This window comes from Lytechinus pictus, chromosome 8, assembly GCF_037042905.1.
Source record: "Lytechinus pictus isolate F3 Inbred chromosome 8, Lp3.0, whole genome shotgun sequence".
NCBI classification, from domain to species: Eukaryota; Metazoa; Echinodermata; class Echinoidea; order Temnopleuroida; family Toxopneustidae; genus Lytechinus; species Lytechinus pictus.
The window spans coordinates 37,641,135-37,666,020 of NC_087252.1; the positions used below are offsets into that span (position 1 = coordinate 37,641,135).

The 24,886-nt window shown below is 35.5% G+C and overlaps 1 protein-coding gene across 1 annotated transcript; it reads left to right on the top strand.

Annotated features, from left to right (window-relative positions):
- The first annotated feature begins 1,107 nt into the window (after positions 1-1,107).
- Positions 1,108-23,696, top strand: LOC129266652 (adhesion G protein-coupled receptor B1-like). Its single transcript, XM_064104030.1, has 11 exons — positions 1,108-1,218; positions 4,837-4,946; positions 6,715-6,817; positions 8,473-8,565; positions 9,525-9,649; positions 12,780-12,846; positions 13,927-14,018; positions 14,652-14,778; positions 15,437-15,478; positions 17,211-17,696; positions 18,666-23,696. Exons 1-11 carry the CDS (start codon positions 1,168-1,170, stop codon positions 18,831-18,833), a joined length of 1,464 nt encoding a protein of 487 aa, XP_063960100.1. The 5' UTR covers positions 1,108-1,167; the 3' UTR covers positions 18,834-23,696.
- Positions 23,697-24,886: the final 1,190 nt, after the last annotated feature.

A 24,886-nucleotide genomic window follows, 5' to 3' on the forward strand; every position in this document is an offset into this window, starting at 1 on the left:
TTATAAATAAGTTATAAAATTGACAATTCAAAAGACTTTGAAAATTATTGATATAAAATGGCATAAAGCAGGTAGCATACAAGGACAAATAATAGAACAAAAGGTAAAATGAAAATACATAAAGTATCACAAATACATAAAACCAAAAAGACATAACACCAAAGAGTGTAAATGTAACAACCAAAGGTGTTGTAATAACACCGGTGTAAAATAACTGGTGTGGTCCTCTATGTACACCGGTTAACACCAGTTTTTTGCTGTGGGGGGGGGGCAAGAGCCTCACAAGCCCCCCCCCCCCCCCATCTGTACGCCACTGGTATGAATCTACTGACAGAATGAGACATTAGACAAAATAAAGAGTGACTAATAAATTTAAAAGGCAATGATAATACTTTAATGATGACGACATTGTAACAATTTACATGCGTTTGTCTTCGCAAAGTGTACGTGGGAAAGAATATTACTTTTGCGCTCTGTTTTTCCAAGCAAATATACTTTATTGGTATAATGCCATGTGAGGTATAACAATGTGGGTACAAGAAAGATACATGATACAACAAAAGCACAAACATGGTTATATACGATAAACAGTCACAAAAGGATCTTAGTTTGTAGGTTGGCAAGGCCAAGGCCGGGTATGTAGAGTTATTATTTTGAAATAATGGAATAACAATATCATGTATAAAAAGAGAAGATAATTTAGGAATGGATGGTGTGTGGAAATGATATGTATATATGTGGTACCTCACAATTAGCAATTATCGAATTACACTGTATATGCATAAGAGTTGTGTTTATCAAACGGATTTCAATGCTAATTGAAAAAAATCTTTTGATGTCTCATGTTTTTCCATCGTTATTTCAGCACCCCGAAGATTTTTGGAGGTGTGTAGCACCCCTGGAAATAAATATTGTCCCCTGTTAGGGACAAGAATAGCTATTTTGCATTTGGAGGATGACTGTATATATTTAATCAAACCAACATAAATAAAACGTACATTTACATGTCACCAGTGATTTTAGATCTATACGTGTGACCAGCTACTTCAGTGTAATTTCTTTATTATTTCTATTTTTTCATTTAATATTTTTTCATTTGTTTCCAACAGGTGATCTATGGGATGAAGCGAACATTCCGGGGCCTTCATAGAGCCTACGTTTACTGATATGATTATATCACCAGACACAAATATGTCAGCAACTGTTACGACACCTATGGTAAGTTTAAAGTCTGAAATTGGTATTACGTTGGGGCCCAGTGGATTAGTCTTTGGACTTTGAAATAGAGGGTCGTGGGTTCAAATCCAAGCCATGGCGTAGCTTCCTTCAGCAAGAAGTTTATCCACATTGTGCTACACTCGACCCAGGCGAGGTAAATACTTAATGGGTACCTGGTTGGAACTCCTTGAAATGCGTGGGCGCCAAGCTTAAGCCGGGGTAATAATATCCTTTGGAAGCGCATAGAGACGTTATAGTCATAATTTGATATGCGCTATACAAGAGCTGTTTATCATTATTATTAATATTATCATCATCATCATTTTTATTACGTTTATTTGATAATAATTCTGATAATTTCTACACTAACTTATGCTATACAGCGCCTAGCATATGCCTTATCAGAAGAGAGTTAGCACTGTACAACAATGCAGCAGAATTTAATGTTTGTTATATATCTGTTGTTTTAGTGTATGTCATTTTGATTTATGTACTCTTGCTTTGTAAATATTGTACATATTGATTTTTATCTCAGGGCCCTCAAGGATAGCAGTTTGTTAACTGATGAGACCACCCTGATTAAATAAAACTGAAAATAAAAATACATTATATAGTTTATTACCATGAATCTATACGCTTACATATTACCAGCAAAAAGCTTTTTGCATACATGTTTTGATTGGAAAACACAACATGCAATTAAATATCAAAAGCGCGCACTCCTTCAACGTTGAATTGGTTATGCATATTATGGCACGATGGCAGATGGAAAAAAGTATAAGCATACTGACAAATATTATAATAATAGTCTCTCCAGAGTAAGAAATTAAACAAAGACATAATTTCCCGAATGCTAAAAAGATACATCGGTTTCCCAGAATACACACTGGACATGAACACCGTTTTCGGAGGTGATAAAATCAACTCCAATTAATAAAAAAAAATCACCATGGAAACTCGTCAATTCAGTGCATTACAGTATGCTCATTCGACCCACAGATCGTTGCGAAATCATTTTAAAGATGAGAGAGTGAGTAGGCGGTATGGATACGGATCGGGATATATGCCATGAATATGAACCAGTAAAAGTTTACCCGGGCTAATGATATGAATAATATGGCAGTGCATATCATATATTATATGCCCCCAATATGTCAGATTGAAGCAATCTGACGGATAATGTATATTTTTGGACAATTTCCCAGTGGAATATCGTTTTCTAAAAATGTGATTTCCAAGTGGCAATGTAATAAACCATTTTAATTGCCATTTCACCCCATTTAAGGAGTGAGCAGGTAACAACAAGAACAATAATGGATCAAACAATATAAATTAATCTTGAATACATATATACATAAATATAATATATTCGCAATATTTTTACACAATGAGTTTACATGTAATGCCATTCTTCTCATTCTTCCTCTCTTTCCCGCTCTCTCCATTTTCGAACTTCTTTCCTCTTTATTTCCCTTTCCTCTCTCACTTTCTTTATGTTTTCTTTATCTTTTCTTGGATATCAGTCTCTATATTCATTGTCAAAATATCTATCCGAATGATTCCTATGTTTATTGTGTACATTTGTATATAATTTATAAGTTGTTTCTTTTTTTATTTTTATTATTTATTTATTTTTTTTTCTTTTCTTTTTGACGAAATACTATTTTGTTTTTGTTTATTTGCTTATATTCCTTGCATTGTATATTTGTCCTGTATCATTTTGTACTTCTTGTTATGAACAAAATATTGGCAATTGCCAGTGAAGTTCTAATAAATTCAATTCAATTCAATTCATAAATAATTGAACAAAGAAAATAGTAAATAAATGATAATACTAACGTCATATTTACCAAGGTTAGCCATGCACGTCAGTTCCGAAAACTAGTCTCCCTGCTGGCTCTCACAGGGCTGCCGTTGCGTTCAAGCATTCGAGGAATTTCTTCCTACTGGGTACCCATTTACTACACTTAGGTGGCGAATGGCAAATGAAGATAAACTCGAAACCAGGACCTCGTGGCTCATATTCCATAGACTTATCCACTCGCCCGCAACAGTCTACATAATAGATAATGAATAATTATAAAAATACGAAGACTAACAAAAACAGTATCAATTAAGAACAAAAATAAAATGAAATGAAAATAAATTTATAACAACAAGCTTATGATGATATTTGGTTGAATTGACTCTTTTATTGATTACTAATAATTTGCAGTTTATGATGCAATGTAGGAAAAAGGCTACACATGCTTTTATAAGTTTGCAATCCATGTATAAAGCAACTATTCATGTGTATTGAGCAAAAGAAATTAGGGAACGAGGCCTAATGTAGCGCATTAAAGGCGCTATACTAAATATAAGGGACCAACCATTATTTTATAAATCAGGTTATTAATACATTAAATTAATGGTTGTTAAATTGTTGATCTCTATTGATATATGATGCTCGTGCCCCGCAGGGATGAACACAGTGTCACACAATGTGATCACAGTGTGTTCACATAGTTGACTATCTATGTGAAAAAATATTATTGACATCAGGTTAACATGTTCAAATTCAACAGTGGAGATATTTCCACACTGTGGACACTAGACAGTGTGACTGTTCACAGCGTGTTCACATGGTCGACTATGTGAAAAATATTATTCACATTGTTGAAATGTTCAAATTTTACAGTGAAAATATTTTCACACTGTGGACACTAGACAGTGTGACTGTTCACAGTGTGTTCACATGGTTGACGATGTCAAAAATATTATTCACACGGTTAAAATGCTCAAATTCAACAGTTTGAAGATATTTTCACACTGTGGACACATAGACAGTGTGACTGTTCACAGTGTGTTCACATGGTTGACGATGTCAAAAATATTATTCACACGGTTAAAATGCTCAAATTCAACAGTTTGAAGATATTTTCACACTGTGGACACATAGACAGTGTGACTGTTCACAGTGTGTTCACATGGCCAACAATGCGAATATGTGATTCACACTGTTAAAATGCTCAAATTCAACTGTTTGAAGATATTTTCAAACTGTGGACACATAGACAGTGTGACTGTTCACAGCGTGTTCACATGGTTGACGGTGTCAAAAATATTATTCACACGGTTAAAATGCTCAAATTCAACAGTGTGAAGATATTTTCATACCGTGGACACATAGACAGCGTTCCTGTAGGCCTACACAGTGTGTTCACGTGCGATTCACACTGTTGAAATGCTCAATGTAACAGCGTGAATGGGATTTCACTGTGTGTTCCACACTGTGAACACACTGTGGCACACACTGCGGCGGCACTGTGTTATTTCTAGTACAGTATATCTATACAGTGGTGCTAAAAAGTTAGTGAACCCAACCAGAAAATGCACTCATTCATGCCGGTTGTTGGATGGAGACAACATCACTATAATATTCGGCGGGCCCAGAGAATCAAACTTTGTTGAATGTCAATAACCTATCACCTGACCTCACAATTAAACATCTAAAACTTGGCAGAACTTTAAATACTAGTATGTTCATTTTCAGGTGCGGTTCACCAGCTAGTTGACCCCACTGTAATACTTATTTTTTCTAATTGTTCACTTGTCTATAATGGTTTTTATTTCATACAGACGGTTACTCCAATGACAACGGATTCCCTTCCACCTGAAGTAACTGCAGCTCTCATCATCTCCATCATCCTCATCTTCTCAACGCTTATTATGCTAATTTATGCAAATAGGTGAGAAAATATGCTAATTATGTTAAATCACGTGTGACAATGTACCAATGATACATGGGTTAGAAATTTCGACACATGCGAATGTTTCAAATTTAATGGCTGAATTAAAAAAACGGAAGAAAGAAAAGTAATCAAAAGAAAACAGTGAGCGAAAATGAAATGTCGCTTTACACTCCAATGCCACACAGCAAAAACTGTGGTGTTAACCGGTGTACATAGAGGACCACACCAGCTATTTTACACCGGTGTTAAATTTACAGTGTTAGTTTAGCACCTATGGGTGTTATTACAACATCTTTGGTTGTTACATTTACACTCTTTGGTGTTATGTTCAATCTCTAGGGTTTAATTTTAACACCTCTGGGTGTGGTCCTCTATTAACACCACAGGTTTTACAGTGCAATTGTATACTGTCAATTGGTGTGAAGGAAAAGGAACACTTATTTTTCTCGAATCCCATACCCTCGTCACTTCATGATTTTTGTAAGATATTACTAAAAAAGGAGACAGAAATCTCATGAATTTTATTTTGATATGTTCGTAATGACCGTCCAGGGAATGATTAGCGGTTCCTGAGGTTTTCCATTCGTTAATATCGGCTGTCAGGATTGTAAACCGCGATGTGAAATGGATATGTAAAATACCAAAGTTCACAGGAATTGTTCTTGTCCGTCAGACTGTTCCACGTTGTAGGCAACGTTTTCTTTTTTCCCCTTTTTAGTTACAGTATAATTATGAAAAGGATTAAACATGTACGTTAGATATCTTCTTTGGCAGCGGATTGTAAAAGAAATGTGAGAGGGTGAGTGTGTGTGTGTGTGTGGTAGACGGGCTGTGTTTGTGTATAACAGATTGTGCTTAAAGTTATGTGTGGGGATATGGCTGTGGGTGTGGGTTTTTGTGGATGTGGGTGTTTGTGAAGATCTGTGCGAATATGAGTATGTATGTTTGGGTGTGCGTGAGTGAGTGGGCGAGGGCGGGTGTGTGCGTGTGTTTGAGGGTGTGTATGTGTATGGGTTACATGGCAATAGAAAAATCGCAATCCCTCTTTTCCCAGGATATTATCAGCTATAATAATCATTTATTACCCACAAATGTACTGGCAAATTGTTAGTTTTAGTTATCGAAAATAAATTCGACTTTTTACCAAGTCTCATTGTCATAAATTCTATTCATGTCTATTTATATTCATCTCATACACATTATTGGCAATTTCCAAAGTTAAACTGCATTATAACTTATAATCTCCGAAAAATTATTCAAGTGAATAAGAGCTTTTTAAGAAAAATTGGAATCCTCCTATCTTTCTCGCCCCTATCCTCCCGTTCTCTTCTTTCTCTCCTTTATTGTCGTCAACAAAGTCAGTACATTTTTAATGTGTTTACCGTGACTTTATAAATAATACATAAAACGGTTGAACAATTCCTTTACTTTTATCTTCGACGTATGCTAACTCACAAACCCACACGTTTAACACCCAATTTGTGTTTCCTGAAGAAAAAAAACATCCCTAATCAGATCAGCTGGGACCTTTTCACACGTGAATCTTGAATCATCATTGTAATGATGATTGCTATTGTAACCGTGACTGTGATTAGCGTTTGTGATTCTAATCATGTTCTAGTTTGGTTTCACACGTGCTAAATATTCATCATTAGCCTTAATTTTCACGGAAATCATCATTCAAATGACGATTTTTTTAACCGTGTGAAAGGGCGGTTTGTAACGTTTGAACACTAATGAATGAATATTCTGAATTTCCCCCTAGGAGGTTTGAATCTGATCGAGCCATCACCGTATGCTGCTTCCTACTGACAATGAGTGCTCAGCACATAACTCTTGTTAGCGGTCTCTATTCAACATCAAACCAAGTGAGACAGTGCTCTTTTTTTCAAACGTTCTTTCCTTACGAGGCCTCCATCAATTTCAAGCTCTCAGCTTAAGATGGAGGTCTCCCACATTTCGAAGTGTATTTTGTCGATATGTTCAATTCAATTCAATTCAAATAAACATTTATTTTCTTCCATTTCATTACATTTTCGTAAACATTAATTCATACAAAAATCAATATTATGAAGAATATGAATATGTACGTGTTGGGTTTAAAGAAGAAGGCGTATACCCTAAACGCTGAGGCTTGTCATGCTTATGGCGGGATACGCCTATAGACAAAAATACAATACAATAAACAATATGCATATATATATATATATATATATACTGTATATATATCTGCGATATGTTGTAATAGCTTAAATAAAAAAAATATATCAGGTATAATTATATTTCGATTGCAATGTTTGATTGTATGTATGCATAATCTGATAAAATATTATTACACTTGTATATACTTTTATTATTAGAATGTGGAAATAAGTGAATCAAATCAAATTAATCGTTCATTCATACTTTTTAACCTCTCTCACTTTCTGAGCAGTTAAAGCGATTTATACACAAAGTTTCATAGCGAATGCATCAACTTTCTAATTGATACCCAATATCATTATTCAATAATTGTCTGCATGCCAAATAATCTGAAAACCATGTGATCTCCCTTTATTCTCGTTTGACTTTCTTATAAGGCTTTCTATTTTCTTTTGCTAGATTCTATAGATCTATAACAAGAAACCTCAATTCTATAACATTCGATATAAGTTGATTTGTAGTAAATACTGTTTTCTTGGGATAGACAGCGAAACCATGGTCAATTTTTCACTATATCGTCCTATATCGAGATCTTGTACATATATACTTTTATAAGTTTTTTTCTCTGATATTTGTGAGTCACACTCATCTGGTACGATGCAGTGTCTTTGAATAATATCACATGATGTGCATAATGTATAAGAGTTTTAGTAATTTGTTCGAACTATTCTTTACAATTGTTACTTTGTGAACTGCATTGTATGAATTTAGTTTGAGAGAAAAACAATAAAACATCTTTTAAATAAATCTAAACTGAAGCACGTGCTTATTTTTCTCATTTCTCAGCAATTACACAATTTTTTCCGGAATCCATTTGGGCTTTGGCACATTTTATTTTTTCATTTATATATTAAGTCACTTGGATGATTGGATTCCGTACGAGCTCATTTTAATATCTCAAACAACTTGCATTTATTTTTAATCAATAAGGCTAAGTTTGCCCTCAAGAAAATTTTTGAAAAATGCCACAATAAATAAAAGATCTTGGTAAATGTTTTTAGAAAATCCTTCAAGGATTAAGAAAGTTTTTAGAATTTAAGTTTTTGATTTGTGACGTCAAATATCAGCTTCTAGTGGCCGAGCGGGTGAAAAAGGGGATGAAATATTTCAGACCCTCCCTTTATTGGCAAAAACTGGACCGTCCCTGCTCAAACAATTGATGGTAAATTGTGTTAGGTTATAATGTCATTTTAAAAAATGACCCAATAAAGATCTAAACATTTATATTGGTCCACACATTTATCTATTTTATTTATTTATTTATTCATTTATGTATGTATTAATTTATTTATTCATTCATTCATTCATTCATTCTCCACAGGCTGCTTGCATCGCTGTTGCTTTAATGATTCACTTTTTTGAATTATCCGAAGCATTCTGGACTTTAGGGATGATCGTTCAAATCGTCTTAAAGGTAGGTTATCCCGTGATATTTTTGTCTTTAAAAGAGAATATACCTATTATTATTTTTTTTCTTCAATCTTTTGGAGGTAGGATATCCCATGATATTTGTGAGTTTTTAAAGAGAATAGTAACCTATTATTATATTTTTCAATCGTCTTGAAGGCAGGCTATCCCGTTATATTTGTGACTTTTAAAAGAGAATGGTAACATATTATCATTCTTTTTCGTCTTGAAGGTAGGCTATCCCGTGATATTTTTTACTTTTAAAGAGAATGGTACCCTAATTATTTTAGGTATTAAGGACCTGTTAATGAGGGACACACAAAGTACTAATAGTTAACAATACTATAGGCCTAACCATCAATAATGATAGTAATAACATCAACAATAATAAAAATACTTATAGTGATAAGGGTGATAATAATGAAAATTACAATAATAGAAATAATAATAATGAATTATAATAATTGTACTACGCGTTATATAAAGATCACCTGATGCAAATTTTTCTCTATAACTCATTACAACGGTTGTAGAGCCGCTGCCAATTAGGCGCTTTGTAGCATTACTCAATGATAAGGTATACTTTCTCTCCGTTTCGTCAAATACCGTGGACACTATTGCGTCGTACTCTCAAAGTTCCCTAGCTTGTAAATCAATCTATAAGATTACGGTTGGTGACCGTTCCCCGACATTTGATCCGGCGACATTTGCTCCGATGGAAAATCTATTAAGCCAACCATAAAATCTAACCGCCAAACTGAATAAACCGTAATCATCATCATTGCATTATTCTGAACCTAAAAATATATTACAATTCTAACTGTATATATGCCCTCTTAGAAGTAAATGTCGTGTTACCTTGGTGACTGTTCCTCGATTAGATTAGAAAGAATAAAAATTACAAGTATAATCATTATAATCATTATTGTTAATCAGACATTTATTATTGATTTTGTTTGCTTGCAGGCAACGTATAAAACTCCCGACATAGGTAGCACGTCACAATACTGCGCACTAGGTTGGATAACACCGTTATTCGTCGTGGCCAGCACGGCGGGTTTACAACTCGATAAATACGGCAATGCAAGATAGTAAGTATATCCGTGAGGGAGGGAGGGCACTGCAATTGACGAATGGATATCATGCGTGTCCAAAGAAACACGTAAAAGGGTCTCTTTTTCAAATTGATAAGAGTGATAAGGGTGTCAAAAACACTAAAATACTGAAAATGGGGAATATATTTTGCAAGGAAAGCTACGTGTTTACGGTCGAGTTTGCAAGGGTATGATACAAAGACTAAAATGCTTTATATACTAGGATGTACTTTATGTGCCAACACGATGTGTTTGGGGTCCGATTTCAGCGAGCTGTGGGAGGTGGGGCGGTCCCGGTAGGTATCACGATCCTGAGAGCAGTAAATATCTGCGAAGCGTTCTTAAATCCACTTTTGAGGAGGCAATGTATGATTATTAATATGTCATCTTAGAAAAGCCCTAAACCCGTGTTTGGGGTATTATGGTATTTGTTTGGTATTTATAGGGTATTTATGATTTTCATTGTATACTTAGAACGCTATAATTGAAATGCCCTTGTAGCCACTTTTAAATGAAATACTTATGGTTATCATTTATCGGATATGGTCTTTAGACTTTATCTTTAAAAAAGTACCCTTCAAACCCTAATATATATTTTCTTTAGAATTATTATACGAATCATTTGAGATTAAAAAATGAATCTTCAGGATTAAAACGAAATCCCATTATATAGATCCCATATTCGATTTGTCCCTGTCCATTGTCCTGGATTTATTCAAATCCCTGCAATTTGGAGTTTAATCATAAACGATTGTGATTGAGATCTTTGTATCACATAATAGCAAGCACGACGAGTATTCAGTAAACGTGTTTGTAATCTGAGACATTTATATGCTCAGATGGAGGCAAAAACTTATCAATATTCAAAACGAGACGGCTTAAAGTGATTGGTTAACATTGGTTTGACTTTTTAAAAATCTGAGCTAGAAGGTCACACTTGTCACCTGTGTCTGTGATATGTTACAAAAATGAAGCCCGAAAAAATTGCGTTCGAAAATAATTATTTAGTGCTTCAAAAATTTAAATATAAAGTGACCGAAAACACCATCTTAATTTCATCCCATACACTTATGTGTACTATTTAGGAGTCTATAAGACGCCTATTTACAAAATCGGGGTTTGCCTTGTAGTTTTAGCTTTTCATTCTCAATAATGGTTGTTTTCAGGGTTTATTAGTTCTAATACATGCACTTGTACACATGTTTCATCTTGGTTTGATAATTTTTTAAATCGGCTGCTCACAAAGTTAAACAATACCTTTAAGCTCTATAACACTCGTTATGCTTTGATTTGTAGTTTATCGATTAATGGATTATCTCAATTGCATTTGTGCGTGACCACAACGTTCTAATTATGTATACAAGAAAATAATTGAACAGTGACATACGCAATTGGGAAATTCAAGACAACTTGATAAAGGATGTTAGCTGTCTGAAATCCCTGGATGACATTTCCTTAATCGGTTGGTAATACAGTGTTCCCCTGGAGTAGTCTTTGCAAAGATTGATTACCCATCCGCATCTTGCCTAATATTTCATTTAACCTGTGTATCCAAACCAAGTAAGAAGAGGTGCATGATGGATGGAACTGACACATTTTCATCAATATCAAATGGTATTTTCGGATTATCTTATCACTCTCTATGCTGAATGTGGTTCATGGCCATCCTTTTTTAATAAGCTGACAAGATTTTTTGCCTAATATTTCATTTAACCAGTGTACCCCAACCAATTTAGAAAAGGTGATGGATGGAACTGTCACATGTTCATCAATATTAAATGACATTTTCTGATTATGTTATCACTCTCTTTGCTGAATGTGGTTCATGACCATCCTCTTTCCATAAGCTGGCAAGTTTCGCTCATGAATTATGATTAATGACTTCATATGTTAATAAATACTTGACGACTTGTAAAGCTTTACTTGTGATGCTTGCGGTAGTTATCCGAGAAGGAGAGGCGCCAGGTTGTAATATAGCGCTGAACATGCTCAAATATATCACACCTACATATAAAGGTAAAATTTGTTTTCTAGAAAAAAAAAGTAGAATCAGTCTTTCTCGTACTTTTATCATCAAAATTTTGTCTTGTACGCTAAAATATAAAAAACATACAAGGGTGGGGAACTATATTTGAGGATGTGATTATTCAAAAAAGTGTCCGTCAAGACAAACGTTTTTTTTTTCACTACGAAATAAAGATGATTACGGTCTGAAAAAAAAATGACAAGGAAAACCTAAATTGCTTTTTTTCCCCAAATGAAAGATGAAAGTGAGTGTTGGCTGAAAAAAGGGGGAAAATGACAAAGAAGTCCATTAATTGTGATTTTAGTGTGAAAAAAATTTGACCAACAAAAAGAAGAAGACAAATGTTTGAATTCCCAAATAAACGTGATTTGTGTCTCTACGTTATAGCATACCAGCCTATGGGGGGGGGGGGTGCTTCATCAACCCCAGCTTCCCAGGGCCACGGAAACATAATATGAAGGAGTGTTTCAGAATTTACAAAATGTCTTTTAAAAAGAGTAACTTGCTGACAGAAATGTACCACGAACAAACATTTAAAACACTCCAATAATGTGTCGGTTATATTTTCTGCTGATCAATGGTTGCTGGGGATTTCTTAATGCTTTCTAGCATTTATTAATAAATAATATCCCCCTCCCCAATTTGTGTTCACCGTGTGTTCATAATCACTGGCGTACAGATGGGAACGGGTGAGGGGGGCCATGGCCCCCAAAGTATCATGAACAAGAAAAAAAGAAAAGAAAAAAGACAGAAAAGGAAATGAAAAGGGTGACGTATTATATGATTTTCTGAATATTATGTCAAAACCTATCAAATTTGTATGAAATAGCTAAAACGTTGGTGCTCGCTTCGCTGCCTCGCATTTTATTTTCAAATTAATTTTTTTTCTCTCCATCTGCCATATCTGGCCCCCTCACCAACTTTGGCTCAGTGCGCCACTGTTCATTCCGTTGTCTGCCGGAACTTAAATTCAGTGAAATTTCTTGTTTTCTTTATCATGGCTTAACGCAGACTCTACTCGCCATTGCTTTGTCATGATTCTAACTCAGATCACGCGATTTTTATGACTTCTTTTCTTCTCTCTTTTATCCATCATTCCAGCTGTTTTCTTCCCGTCGAGGATAATATCATATTTGCCTTCCTAGTTCCTGGTCTACTTATCATCATGGTAAATATGCACAATAGTTGTTCACTTAACATGTTCAAAGACATTCTCTAGTGAGTTTCAAGAACCAGAAGTTAAAAATTAATCATTTCATTTTCACTTATCTGGTTCCACAATAGAAATATCTATAAAACATTGAAATGGGATAAATCCTTTATCAAGCAATCTTCCAATCAACAACCAATTATCTAAAAAAATCCGTCTAATTATGTGAATATTACAATTTTTATGAAAATCATTTCACATCAGTATTAAACTACCAAATCACACACGTCATAACATTTGGAAGTATCGAAATGAGCTTTGGTAAGATATAAATAGAAATATATTTGTTATAGCAGTAACTATAAGTGTTTTATTTTCTTTTAAAGGGGGGGGGGTGAAAAAAGGGATGCGTATTCTCTCACTGAATGTGTGTTATAAATGGCTAGTCTAGAAATGTACCACTTCAGATATCTATTGATAGTAATGAGACTTTAGTCTATAATTTCATTAGTATGGTTAATTTATTACTTGGCTTCGTTATCATTGTAGCATGAATGTACAAAGTTGTGAGTTAAGGTGTATCATTTAAGTGGGCCTATATTTCAAGACTACGCCCTTCAGAATGTTGCATTATGGGTTAGAAACATGACCGGGGTCCGTTGCCGAAAGAGTTGCGTTTAAACGCAAGTCAAAAAATCAATCGCAAGTCCCAAATGCGCGCTGTTGATTGGTTGAAAATCAGGTTGCGCATGATTTTTAGAGTTGCAATCGATTGCAACTCTTTCTGCAACGGGCCCATGACTCGAGGCAGTGCTAAGGCTTCTGGTTTGGATTTGTTAAACCTTTTCTGTTAAGTTGCGAGAATCAGCTGTTAAAACTCGTTTTTATTCTTCTAGCTCAAAGTTTCACTATTACTAAAAAAAATTGTGATTGATTATTTTGATATTATAAAATGTAAAAACATTCTTCTCAATATTCTAAACTACAGCGTAAGTCATAACATTTTGAAGTATCGAAATAAGCTTCGTTCAAACCTGAATATGTTAGTAATCTATCTATTATGGCAATTAACGTTTTTTTTTTCTTTTTTTTCCATAGACCAATTACACATGTTTATGTTATGTTCTTTATGAATACATCACGACGAAGAAGAAAGATAAAAAGAATCTCCCGCAAGTCCTGTCGGTGGTGTAAGTATCATTTCCGCTTACACTCTTATTGAGAAATTATGCATAACTTCAAAGTGCCATCAATATCTATTTGACATCCATTTCCTTTCATGTAACGTTGTCATTTTGCAGTACATTACGTCATACCTTATTACGTTGATGTATCTTAGTGGTCTTTTTAGGGGTTCTTTTTTAATGTTTAAATGAATTCATAAAATTATTCATGTGTTTAATAAATGATTAAGACAGAGGTTTCTTCGAAAATCTTCTCTGACAAAAATCAACGTAAAGAAGGATGAAGGCGATACATGAAATTAATTAAATTCAATTATTTCCATATTCAAATCGAACAGTATAAAAAACATAATAGATAATACATAAAAGAGTTGATTAAAAATTACCAAAGATAACAATATCAAAAGCGTCAAAAATTACACAGAACAAGCAAAGAAACAAAACATGTATGTAACCTGAATATGGAGGAATTGCCAAAAACCGAAGACACTTATCAAGGGCAATCCCAGATTAATTATTTCGTATAGCCTTCTCAATATCACTTTACCAATTTGATGCTCCTTTTATCATGTTTACCATCGCCATTTTACTCCAATCACCCTCTAATGTATTCCTATTCTAATTTATCCTCTTTGACAGGCCTAACGCGAGAGCATGTGCAGTGGTATCGGCCTTCTTACTTCTCGATTGGTCTTTTTTCGTGTTAGCCCTTCGACTCAATGTCACAGCAGTCAACGTCTTATGGGCTTTTAACAAATTAGTAGAAGTAAGTACTTTACCTGTGGACGCACCATGCTTTCTTCTTGATATAAACTTCATCCATATTAAAGTCTTCTATGCCTCAAAAGCTCCGAGCCTCTTTTTATTTGTTCTATTTCCCCCTTTTTTGGGGGGGAGGGGGCATAAAAGAGGGATATTGGTCATCCAAAACCGCTTTCAGCAACTTGCTTATCCGGACCAGCCCTGCATGGGATATAAAATGTTGAGTTTATGAATGTTTTGAACACTCTTTTTTTAATTGTATACTCCAATCAATCCATATCTGATTTTTACAAATTTTTGATGAACAGTAATTGCAACACGTTTTAGAAATTGCGAAGTGAAAACGAAAAATGCAACAATTATATCAATGGTTTTATTTGTATAGATCAAGCTCAGGGAAAATTTGACACGAGAAAGTGATTGTCTTTACTAGTATTTATATATAAACGTTCACTGCACTCGGTCGCAAACAAGAAGCCAGAAGAGCTGGCGTTGTGTCACACTGGCATCACTTTGGTTAGCTGGAGAACATGTCGACGGATATTTTTAAAGTAACTTTTTTATATATTTATATTTCCATATTAATACTTTTATTCATACTATTTCAGGAGCATAATCCGGGAGCATAATTAACGTCTTTTTTATTCTTTGTTTGTTTTCAGAGTATTTGCATATTTTTCCTCTTTGGAGTCTTCAGTACAGAGGTAAACAAAAATCTATATCAAATATTTGTTCATTGTACTATTATTTTAACATTGGCAATTTGTTATTAATTTGATTTTTATTGAAAAGAGATGTATTCCGTCATTTTAATCAGTGAAATTACTCTAGAGGAAAAAAAAATCCTCTTCCTTCTACCTAAGCTAAACTATTAATTCCTTCCATTCTTTGTGGCTCAATTTTTAGTACAGTACATTATCCTATACATGTCATGTATGTATTGTCAGGGTTGAACTATGGCTAAGACATGTAAGAGATCGTAGAACATTATTGTCACACAAAATTCTGAAGGGACGAGCTTAGCAATAGGTTTTTGCAACAGTAAAACGCTTTCTGGAACGTAGAAATTGTATTGTCAAATGTCTTTACGACAATGAAGTCTTGATCTTCACAACAATAGAGTCTTTGTCGGGGGCTAGAGAATCGAAACGGCAGATTCGTCCTTGGCTATGTACAAACGACATATTTGCAATTTTTCGTCAGCTCCGAAACTGCTGTTCCGATTCACCAATGTTCCACAAAGACCTCTCAGCTTTACATTGTGACTTGACTTGCATTTTAAATGCATTTGCTGTGTGCTAGGATAGATTCTGTGTGGCGGTGCAAAAACTTCATAATTTATGCTTGCTTCTTATAGCATTTACCACTTTATCAGAAATCTCTAAGGGCTCTACGTTAATGCAGCATAATTAATAATAATAATAAATAATAATAGTGATCATGGTGTTATCTTAATGAGCACACACATCGTCCAGAGACGCTCATGGCGCTAGCGGAGCAACAGTTCCTTTGGATATAAATATTTTATACACAAACTACAAAATATAGATAAAAATAAAGTCGGCAAAGAAATCTTAAATCACTACATCTAGTCTTGCATCATCAACACTGAAAATCCCAGCTACATCTTTGTGGGGCCTGGTGCACATGTGCTTGCTGCTCCGTTCACCGACAACCTAAGGGGCAATCCCGGTCAGCTCAGTACTCACAGGAGCTCTAGCAAATAAGGGCACCAGCCCCCATAGGAAGCAAGTCAGACCAGTGTGTGATGAAAAAAAGAGTGTACCTTACATGTATACAAAACAAATATTTCTTTAAAAATAAAATTTAAAATTAAAAAATTAAATTATAGAAGAAAAAAATTGCCCTTGGTTAGGCAGAGCAGCTTTCACGCGCTCTGCGTTTCAAGGAAATAAACTCTTACCAGGTACCCATTTACCTCACCTGGGCCGAGTGCAGCACAATGTGGATACATTTCTTGCTGAAGGAAAACACACCTTGGCTTGGAATCAAACCCACGTCCCTCAGATTAAAAGACGAGTGTCATGACAATTAGACCACGACGCCCCACGAAGCTTCCCTATTTGGTATTAATGGTTCTATCCTCAAAACCTTTATCTTCTTAGATTATTCCAGGGAGACTTCTTTCATCCATAGAATTGTCAGAACCCGATAACATCTTCGTCCTAAACTCAGAACAAATTTCACGATCATGCTCGATCGTTGCAGAAAGAGTTGCAATTTAACGGAACTCTAAAAATCAAAGGCGCATGCGCTAGCTTTTTATCATTTGCATTCAAACTCGACTCCCTCTGCAATGTGTCCACTTAGGCCTACATTGTGACATGATATGTATGATGTTGTTGTCTAAAAATGATGTATTTGGCTGTACGATTGATTTTTCCTTTTCCCTCTTTCTTCAAACAACATTTGAAGGTTCAAACGGAATATGAAAGACGTGTTGGACCATGCTGCCCGTGGTTTCGAAAGAGTTCTCGAGCGGTCATGGACTCACCGTCACCGCGACCTGGCTGGCGGGACGAGATCTCACAGATCAGTAATATGGGCGAGAACAGTATCGCTATGGACAATGAAAGCTCTGTTGTATACGCTGGTCTTAATTCCAATAATAATACTACCAGTGTTGCATCATCGTCTTCGAATCACGCACCGGGATCAGCGACCTCGCGGTTCAACGCAATCCTCAACTCCAGTCTGAATTCGAGTGGGAGGGCGAATACGATATCGGGTGCGCTGATGGGCAACGGTAATGGGGAAGCCCACGGCTCAGAAGGGACCAGCAAACAGAACGGTCGAAACGGATCCAAAAGGATACTGATTGATCATAAGAAAGCGAAGGACGCCCTCAACGATTCGACTTCATCCATTGCTTCCACTGTTGCGTCAACGTTAAATCTAAAAGTAATTTTAAAGAACCGCTTTCTTTCGCAGTGTTGCTATTTTCTTCGCTCTTTCTCACCCTCATCCGCCTCTTAATAAATATGCAAAATAATGAATAGTTCACAAAGAGGGTATATTGTGACACTTTGACTCCATTTTAACAATAAGTCTAGCTTTGCAACGTATTCAAGTTATAAAGTATCTAAAATTTTCGTTTTGAGCCACCCCCCCCCCCCCCCATTGGAAAAGGCCAATTAATTTGCTGTGGTGTTAATTTAATTATGTGGTAGACTTGACTTAATTTTGCTATTCAGAAGAAATGGAGGCTACCAAAGTTGAAGCACTAAAAACATATTTATTTCCACTTTTTATTTTACTAACTTCACATCTAACTTAGATGTAATTGTGACTAAATTTAATCAGCTTTCAAGTAAATTCCAAATTTCTTTGAACTTAACTTAGATTTGCATTTAAGTAATGTCATTATTGCAATCATAATATTAATTTTGATCGACTTTGAAGTTAACTTAGACTTATGAAAATGATTTGTTTTAAGTTAATCTAAATTTCTGTCTGCAGTTTATGTTGGTACCTGGGGTATGGGGTACGTGTGATTTAAAACAAAATCAAGAACGCACACACATTTTGAATGTCTCCAGTTGTAATATCCATCGCGTGATTTTTGAATAGTGAAATTCTGGGCGGTGAGTTGAAAAATATATATTCAGTTTCCTGTAATGATAAAACAAATATTAATAAATTTGCTGTTGGTAACATATTGCTGCAAAGTAACCGGGCAAATATTGTACTTAGATAACACTTTGTGAGCTTGAATGTAAATATTGAAGATACGAAAGTAAATAAAAAAATCAAGCAAAATTTCCAAATAACATCCTCTTAATTCTAAATAGATCTAATTCCTTGAAACTTAGAGTGAACTTTCCTATGTGTGTTATATGTGTTATTTGTTTAAAATTTCTCTACATGCAGGCCAAGCTTAAAGTTTTTCCAGTTCGTAAAATGACAGATCAGACTGAGCATGTCAAGATGACCAACACGGACCAGTCAGACTCTCCCGATGATAGTCGGGAGACCAGCCCTCAACCGGCACCAAAGAAAAGAGTCGGCTGGGGAAAGATAATGGCGGGAAAGACGTGATCATTAAAATCTAGGTTGATCTAAGAACGCTTGTTTGGCAGAACCGCGGATGTGTCTTTCAAATAACTTTACATGTTAACCGGCAAAGACGGAGCACCTAGCAGGACCGGTATCAAGGCGTGGTTTTCAGATGTATTCGTCTCCAAAGAAGAGAAATAGAAATTACAGTTCAGATGAAACTTATGATATCGATATAGACATCGCTTACTTGTTGATGCCATACCGATTTTACCGATATTTTTTTCGGTATGTTGGTGAAAGAAAAATTCAGAGGGAAGATTGATGAAAAAAACAAAATCTGAATAAGTACAGCTTCGGAACAAAGAATCGATCTTAAGGATCGTAGTATATGCACAACATACAACCATTAGATGGTTGTTGTTTTTTCTTTCAATAAAGAACAAATGGACGTATAGAATTCCAACTCTCGATATCAATAGGTGGATAAAGCTTCCACGCGCTGTTTTGAGACCACCGGAAACAGAAGAAGTACTCCTAAAGGTCAATTGTGCACGAGGTTCCACACTTTTTTATTCGCCTGTGCTTGTGAGTACGTGGAGTACTTTCCGCGTCTTCATGCGGGCCCCATATAGGTCCTACTGTTTATTGTGTCATGGAGAATTTTTCCTTGGCCTCAAAAAGTCATGCGTGCAAGCGTGCGTCATAGAATTACGTGCTGATTTCAGCTTTAATAGTGTACCGAAGCGATGACGTCAGTTGCCATAGTGTCATGGCGGCCTGGTTCTACACAAAGGAACCCGCCGAATGAAAGCGTGTGTTTCTCATAGGAGAAAATGGCTGCTATCGGAATTTGATCGCTTGCAGGCTATTTTTCAGACGAGCCAAAGTCATTTGCAAATACAAATGTGTACAGACGATCGTCAGCTGCGACTCTGTTTAGAACCAGCCCGCCATGACACCGTGGCAACTGACGTGATACTTCGGTATTCTATATGTAATGTATACCAATGATTTCAACGTGGCATTGACTAAACAAACGAGAAGTGATACATGTTGAGGCTTGACGTATAGGCCTACATAATTCATGTAATGAACATTTTGATGCCAACCATTTGTATCAGACTGATATCCTACATATCAGAAACATAATTAAAACAATTTAATTGAAACGATGCCATCATTCTTTATTCCCTATAAGATAGTTTTTCTACAGCTTTCCAATAATCGATTTATAGTCATAATTATTTACGTATGCAGGTAGTCAAGACAGGATTAAAAAAATGATAATTGCAAAGTCACTTAATAACAAACTGAGTGGTAATTTTGACATTTGATGCCTTAATTTTCTTCAAAGACCTTGATAATTTTTCATAATATTCCTCATTCAAACTACAAATGAAAGTGGTGTATGAATACCATAATTGCAAAAAGGATTGGGGTAAGGCAATCAGAGGTTCATACACTTTAAAGGAAAAGTACAGCGCCTGTCTTTTTTTAGTCTGGCTTTAGCCCCGCAGCCTTCTACAGCGCGGTGGCATTTCAAGGAATACATTCCAGCCAGGTACCTATTTCTCATCTCACCTGGGTTGAGTGCAGCACAATGTGGATGAATTTCTTGCTGAAGGAAATTACGCCATGGCGTGGATTCGAACCCACGACTCTCTGTTTCAAAGTCAGAAGAACGCTAATTCTCGGTGTGGACCCACCGTTGATTATGTTATGTTGTGTAGAGTTTGCCAACGTTGTAAATGTCAATAAAATGTCTAAAAGTAACCCAAAAAATATCTAGGTCTACCCAAAGTGTCCACAATCTTAAACATGTCGTGCACACGGTATTTAAAGTTATATATATATTTTTTACAAAGCCAGTCTTTCTGTTCAGTTTGCCCGGGGGCGTTAATCTTCCATTTTCGTAATCATGTAGATATTTCTTTTCGATTTCGTCCTATTTTATCGACTAAAGAGTAATTTGCTATGTTAACAAGCATTCTTTCTGTGAACATAATAATGATTGCTCAATGCTGTATATATCTTACATTATTATAATTATGCTGATGTCTACTAGTTATACAACGGTCTTGTTTATTTGATTTTCCAGGGGGTGTTTCACAAAGATTGATTAATGGGGTGTTGCAAGAAACTTGCGATCAATTGCAAGTCAATTTTTGGTCCCTAAACCAATCATATGTCTTGCCGTTAATTGCAAATTAGTGATTGATGGCCAATCTGCTCCTTGAACAAGAAGTTTAATCTGATTTGCTATAACTAACGTTCATCTATCAGTTGTAAAATTGCAACAGAATATTTGCAATTGATTGCAAATATTTTCTTGCAAGCCATACTTAAATTTTCGTGAAACACCCCCAGGACATTTACATTCTGAAAAAAAGTTGTTTTAATGTCTCTATATCCACCACGTATAAACTTTTACTGGCATTGTGTCGCCAATAGCAACGGGTGTGTATAGATACTTGTTATATCACCATTTTATGACGAGGGATTTAAGGGATTTGTCCCTTAACACCCATCGATATCAATAGGTGGATAGAGCTTCCACGCACTATTTTTAGACCACCGGAAACAATTAAAGTACTGACCAAAAGGTCAAGCGCGCGCAAAGTTCCACACTTTCTTCTGTTGAGTGTAGTCCGCGTGCACAGACCCTGATTGAAACTATGATCAATAATTGGGTCTTCACACAAAGACTTACAGATACGAAACTTGCTGTTTCAATTCAGACCTTCAGTACACAAGACATTAGTAGGTTGCACATTCAGACTCTAAACTCGAGTAAATGGTTTGCACAGCAGACTATATTGTGTGTGCGCGTGTGTACGTGGAGTACTTAACGCGTTGATATATATGGCCTTTATACTGTTTACTGTATCATGGAGTACTTTTCCTCGGCCTCAAAGGTCGTGGGTGTGCGCATGCAAGCTCCATCCAGTTTATTGATATCAATGGTAATAGTCAACTGATGCATTATGGGTCAATTGCATCGTGGGTTAGGACTGATCTGGGCCCCGTCGTACAAAGAGTAACGATTGATCCAATCAATCGTAACTCTATGGAAATCAATCAGTGTCATTTTTTTCTGCAGGAAATTTGCAAAATGTCCTTTGTAAACAAAGGAAAACATACCAAATTGTCAAGAAATCCAAAAATTTATGGATATACATTCATAACTTATGTAATTTTTTTTAAACAAACATGCATTTTAGATGTGGACTTTGCTGGCTTTCCATAGTAGCGATTGATCGGATCAATCGCAACTCTTTGTAAGACAGGCCCCTGATAGTCGGAAAAATCTGATTACCAAGGGAGCGTTTCATAATTATTTTCATCCGACAAGTTGTCAGATCTGACATCTTTTCCTGATGTTGATTGGCTGAGGGGCACTTTTCCTATGGTAACTATCGGATAAAATGGGACTTGTCGGATAAAACGTCTGACAAGTCCTCTTATGAAACGCCCCCCCCCCCCCCCGATAGCAATGAACGGTAATACGCAAATTTGAATTAGTGCCTGTACAACTGAAACCTGCTTAACCATTCATACAAGTATATACGAACTTTTGCCTTATCGTCTGACAGAAAAAAACATAATATGTTTGATTATAAATAAACAAAACAAAAACTAGAACAATCGTGTACTATATTTCGCGTGTACCTCCAATACTGATATCATTCAGTGTGTTAATGTTGCTGATATACTACATATTGCCATGCATGCCTAGTTATCCGCGTAACAGGAGCATTGTATTGACATCAAATTATTGGAAATATCATTTTGTGTTGTATGTTTTTTGTTATCGAATACTCAAAATGGGTTAATTATTCGTTGTGCCCATTAATATTGTGCGTTAATGATTTTCGGAATCGAAACGAACAACGCTGTTTAACAAAATACGATGTCTACCTACCGTACTTTTCAAGTTAATTTCAATCTATAATAAAAAAGGATTGAAATAGGTTGAAACGTACGGTAAGTGAACATGTTCGCGTCACTTGCGAAAAACTCTTTAGAATTACCCTTAACCTTTAAGCATCTAGTTTTGACTGTGAGTACTGTTCTTTAAAACATTTCTTAAAAATCAATAGATCTTTGGGGAGTTTACATTTGACAATACTCATCTGCTTCCAAGGTGCATCGTTCAATGAGAGAATTAGAAATACTTTGATACGCGTTGAGGCGACCGCACACCTTACGACTGGTCTGCGACCCAATTTCAGAATAAAATGCAGTAGAATTTGATGCTAATATTGAGACTTGGAATATCTTACTGTGTAATGTTCTAAATCATCGTACGAATACCTGTGTGCAAATCTGTGACTATGCGATCATCCTTCTTAGAATAAAAGCGAATTTAATATCTAGTCGTAATGACGTCATAGCAGTCGTACGATTGGCTACGATTTGAAACTAATTTGGCCTTTATTCCAAAATTAAGGCTTGCAATCTTTCAGAATGGTTATATTAGTATTCATTCAATTAATTTTAACCTCAAATAAAATGATATATTCCATTCACATTTTTCAGAAAATGAGCAAAATGCGATTTGTTCCAAAATCGGATCGCGAGCAGTCGTAAGGTGTGCGGTGGCTTTTACATGAGCCGAATTTGAATATCGATGCCATAAAGGTATCACAGGCCTAAATAGTTTCCCATAGACTCGTGTGTTAAAGTGGCACTTTAAAAAAATCATAAAAGATAAGGAGGATATTCGAGGGTTGAATGTTTACTACCAGTTGATAGGATATATGTCTGGCATTCCATATCTGACCAGGAAAGGGTACCTCGACCGACTCATTTAAAAAATCAATTGGCAGTTATGAAGACTACACCTATCAGGATTAAATTCATCACTTGAGAGAGTAAAATGGCCCTAATTCTTCCGCCAGTAAAAAAAAAAATACAAAGTGGTGATATATCTTTCCAATTTTGAAAAAGGAACACATCAAAAACTGTGGTGTTAACCGGTGTACATAGAGGACCACACCAATTATTTTACACCGGTGTTGAATTGGTGGTGTTAGTTTTATACCTGTAGGTGTCATTACAACACCTTTGGTTGTTACATTTACACGCTTTGGTGTTATTTTTAATCTCTAGGGTGTAATTTTAACACCTCGGGGTGTGGTCCTCTATTAACACCAACTGGTGTCAGTTTTAACACCGCAGTTTTTACAGTGAAGTTCAGTAGGTACCCTCCCTAGAATCAGTGTTGGATTATTAGTCATATTCATTCATTATTGTCAATCAGCAATATCAAATTTAAAAATTTAGTTGGCTCGAATGAATATCTTTTGCCTGTCGGGTGTCATGGTTGTAATTGGGCCCGTGAAACCCAATGATACACATTTGAATCATAACCTTGTGAGGAATAATATAGATGGCGTACTTCATAAATATGTTGACATGGTAAACAACAAGCTTTAAAATCGGTAATAATAGGGATTGAAGAGAGATCATTTTGTGACATTTTTCATATGATAAGGGAATGCCAGTTGCTAATCTCACGAGGGAACTAAGCAATCGAGCCCCCAGAATAATATTTCTAAGTACGAAAGAATGTTTTTATCAATATAGCGATGTGATTTTATTACAATCCTTTCCAAAAATAGAATATGTATATCATAATAATAATATATAATAATAATAATATAGGTATATTTACCCAGGGAAGCCACTTCAGTTCTGGAAACTGTTCTCCCAGCGGGCCCTGCTATTATTATTACCCCCGGCTTTAGCTGGGCTGCCTAGGCAAGGAGGCAGTACCTCCTAGAACAAAAATGTTGTATTTTTTTCCCGATGTCATTGGTGTACTTTTAAACATCATAGGACAGTTTGTATTCTATACATGATAAACAACAATTTGCTAGGAACTTCTAATTTTGTTGGGCACTCTTTTTTTTCCTGTAACTATGTTTACTATTGCAAAGAGACAGATACTCATTGATGACTTGAAATTGTTAGCGAATATTTCAATTCAATTCAATTCATTCATTTAATACTTTCATTAAAAACAAACATATATAAAAACATAATAACATAGACAATATATAATAGAAATAATTATGACATTAATAGTA